The sequence below is a fragment of the Amphibalanus amphitrite genome, unplaced genomic scaffold (assembly GCF_019059575.1).
Source record: "Amphibalanus amphitrite isolate SeventyFive unplaced genomic scaffold, NRLGWU_Aamphi_draft 001318F_arrow, whole genome shotgun sequence".
Classification (NCBI taxonomy): domain Eukaryota; kingdom Metazoa; phylum Arthropoda; class Thecostraca; order Balanomorpha; family Balanidae; genus Amphibalanus; species Amphibalanus amphitrite.
This window is the reverse complement of record NW_024882811.1, coordinates 27,472-29,583: the sequence shown is the minus strand read 5'-3', so window position 1 is coordinate 29,583 and position 2,112 is coordinate 27,472. Positions and strand designations below refer to the sequence as shown.

The window sequence follows — 2,112 nt, the reverse complement described above, 5'->3', positions numbered from 1 at the left end:
CGGCGGCGGCGGCGGCGCATTGGTGCTGTGGACGGCGGACGGTGCGCATCTCTCTGAGCCTGCTTTCTTCCTCTGCTTTCTGGAGCTCTTTTGGTGGCCCTCGCCATGATCGGTACGCTGCTCGGCGTGCTAGGCGCCGTTCTGAAATGGGTGTTTACTCCACTGCCTCTGGCGGTGCTGGCCTGCACCATGGCCACCATCTACTACTTGATGACGAAGGACTACGGGTTCTGGAAGGCTCGTGGCGTGCCGGGTCCTACCCCAACATTCCCCTACGGCAACGAGTTCGGGCCGCCGCTAGCTGACTTTATCGGCTTCGAGGAGTGGATCTACAACACGCAGGGCGGAAAGAAGTTTTGTGGTTACATTGAGATGGCGCGTCCAGTTTTGTACGTCGGGGATCTCGACCTCATCCGTGCCATCACCATCAAGGACTTTGAGAGCTTCACCGACCGGCGAGATCTGGCCATCAGCGAAGATTTCATGGAGATGCTACAGGTGCTCAACGGAAAAGAGTGGAAAGACACCAGGTCTGTTATGTCTCCGACGTTCTCCTCAAGCAAGCTTCGTGCGATGCACCAGCTGTGTCTGGATAACGCCTCCAACCTCAATGACTATGTGAAGGCGGAAATGAAGCGAACAGGAGGGGAGATCGACATAAAGGACTGCTTCGGTCGTTTCACCATGGACAACATCGCCTCCTGTGCGTTCGGTGTCAACTGCAACTCGTTCAAAGACCCGAACACAGAGTTCGCGAAAAATGCAGCCGTTCTGTTCGAGGCACCGACGGGTTTCGCCGCCGTCAGACTGACCTTGCTGGTGCTTCTGGGTAACATAGTGCAGAAGATTCTGCCAGATCCCCTGAAATCTGTTAACCAATTCTTCGCACGCGTGGTGAACCGCACCATCAATGAGCGCCAAACGGGGGACCGGCGCAAGGACTTCCTCCAGCTACTGTTGGACACTAAAGACAAGGACGGCAAGCGCATTCTCACCGACTCCAGCATCATCGCCCAGTCGGTGCTCTTCTTCATCGTCGGCTACGACACGACTGCCAAGCTGCTGACGTTCGCCGCTTACTGTCTCGCTACTAATCCTGAGGTGCAGGATGGCATCCTCTCCGAGATTGACGAGGTCCTGGAGCGCCACAAAGGTCAGCTGACCTACGAGGCACTCGGAGAGATGTACCAGCTTGACCGAGCCATCTCGGAGACCCTGCGCCTCTATCCGCCAGCTGCGCGCATCGAGCGTCTTTCCAGCAAGGAGTACACGCTGCCGGGAACGAACGTTACCATTCCTAAAGGAACCGTGGTGCAGATGCCGATCTTCACTCTACATCGTGACCCGGACCACTACCCGGACCCGATGCGCTTCGACCCGGACCGTTTCCTGCCGGAGGAGAAGGAGAAGCGCCACCCTTGCGCCTACATCCCGTTCGGCAGCGGGCCGCGCAATTGCATTGCCATGCGGTTCGCCCTGTTTGAGGCCAAGGTAGCGCTGGCTGCGATGCTGCGTGAGACGCGCTTGGAGCCCGGCCCGAACACGCCCAAGCCACCGATGCCGCTCGACAAGAGAGCCTTCTTGCTGACACCGGAGGGGAACAAGGCTTTCCTGCGAGCCGTCCCCCGTAAATAGGCATTGGGCAGGTATGCATGCTGCCCATGCTACTCTTGCTTCTGCTAGTGATGATTTGGAACGGTGTCTTTGTCTGGAGAGCAAACGGCTAAGTTTCTTGATTCACGTCGCTGTTATTGCCAGTAGGGAACCAAAGTACTGTATGTATGTACCTATATCGTTCAAGACTTGAAATTATGTTCAATGTTTTAGTAAGGGTAACAGCTTGCAATAAGTGCATGTAAAACATGATATAAAAGTATCAAAAATGGAAACATCGAGCCTTGTTTCTAACATTATAGGTGTCACTGTGGCCATTGATTTTTTTCCTTTCAAAGCCTGCCATTGGCGACACTGTCAAATGCTCCACCATTGCGATGCTTAGTCTTTCTGATGGCTTTGGTGAGCCTCATCTTTCAGACAGTGGGTACGTACGGCTGACTGGGACCTTTACTTAGCCCTCGCCGGCCGAGGGAGGGGGAGCGGGTGCCGCCCCCC

General features: G+C 55.5%; 1 protein-coding gene across 1 annotated transcript; it reads left to right on the top strand.

Annotated features, from left to right (window-relative positions):
* Positions 1 to 1,895, top strand: LOC122372114 (probable cytochrome P450 6a13). The gene has a single exon (XM_043348993.1). The coding sequence runs from the start codon at positions 106 to 108 to the stop codon at positions 1,633 to 1,635; it is 1,530 nt and encodes a 509-aa protein (XP_043204928.1). The 5' UTR covers positions 1 to 105; the 3' UTR covers positions 1,636 to 1,895.
* Positions 1,896 to 2,112: the final 217 nt, after the last annotated feature.

Excerpts from the sequence above, each read along its gene's own strand:
- LOC122372114 (XM_043348993.1), top strand. The coding sequence starts at position 106 with ATGATCGGTACGCTGCTCGGCGTGCTAGGCGCCGTTCTGAAATGGGTG.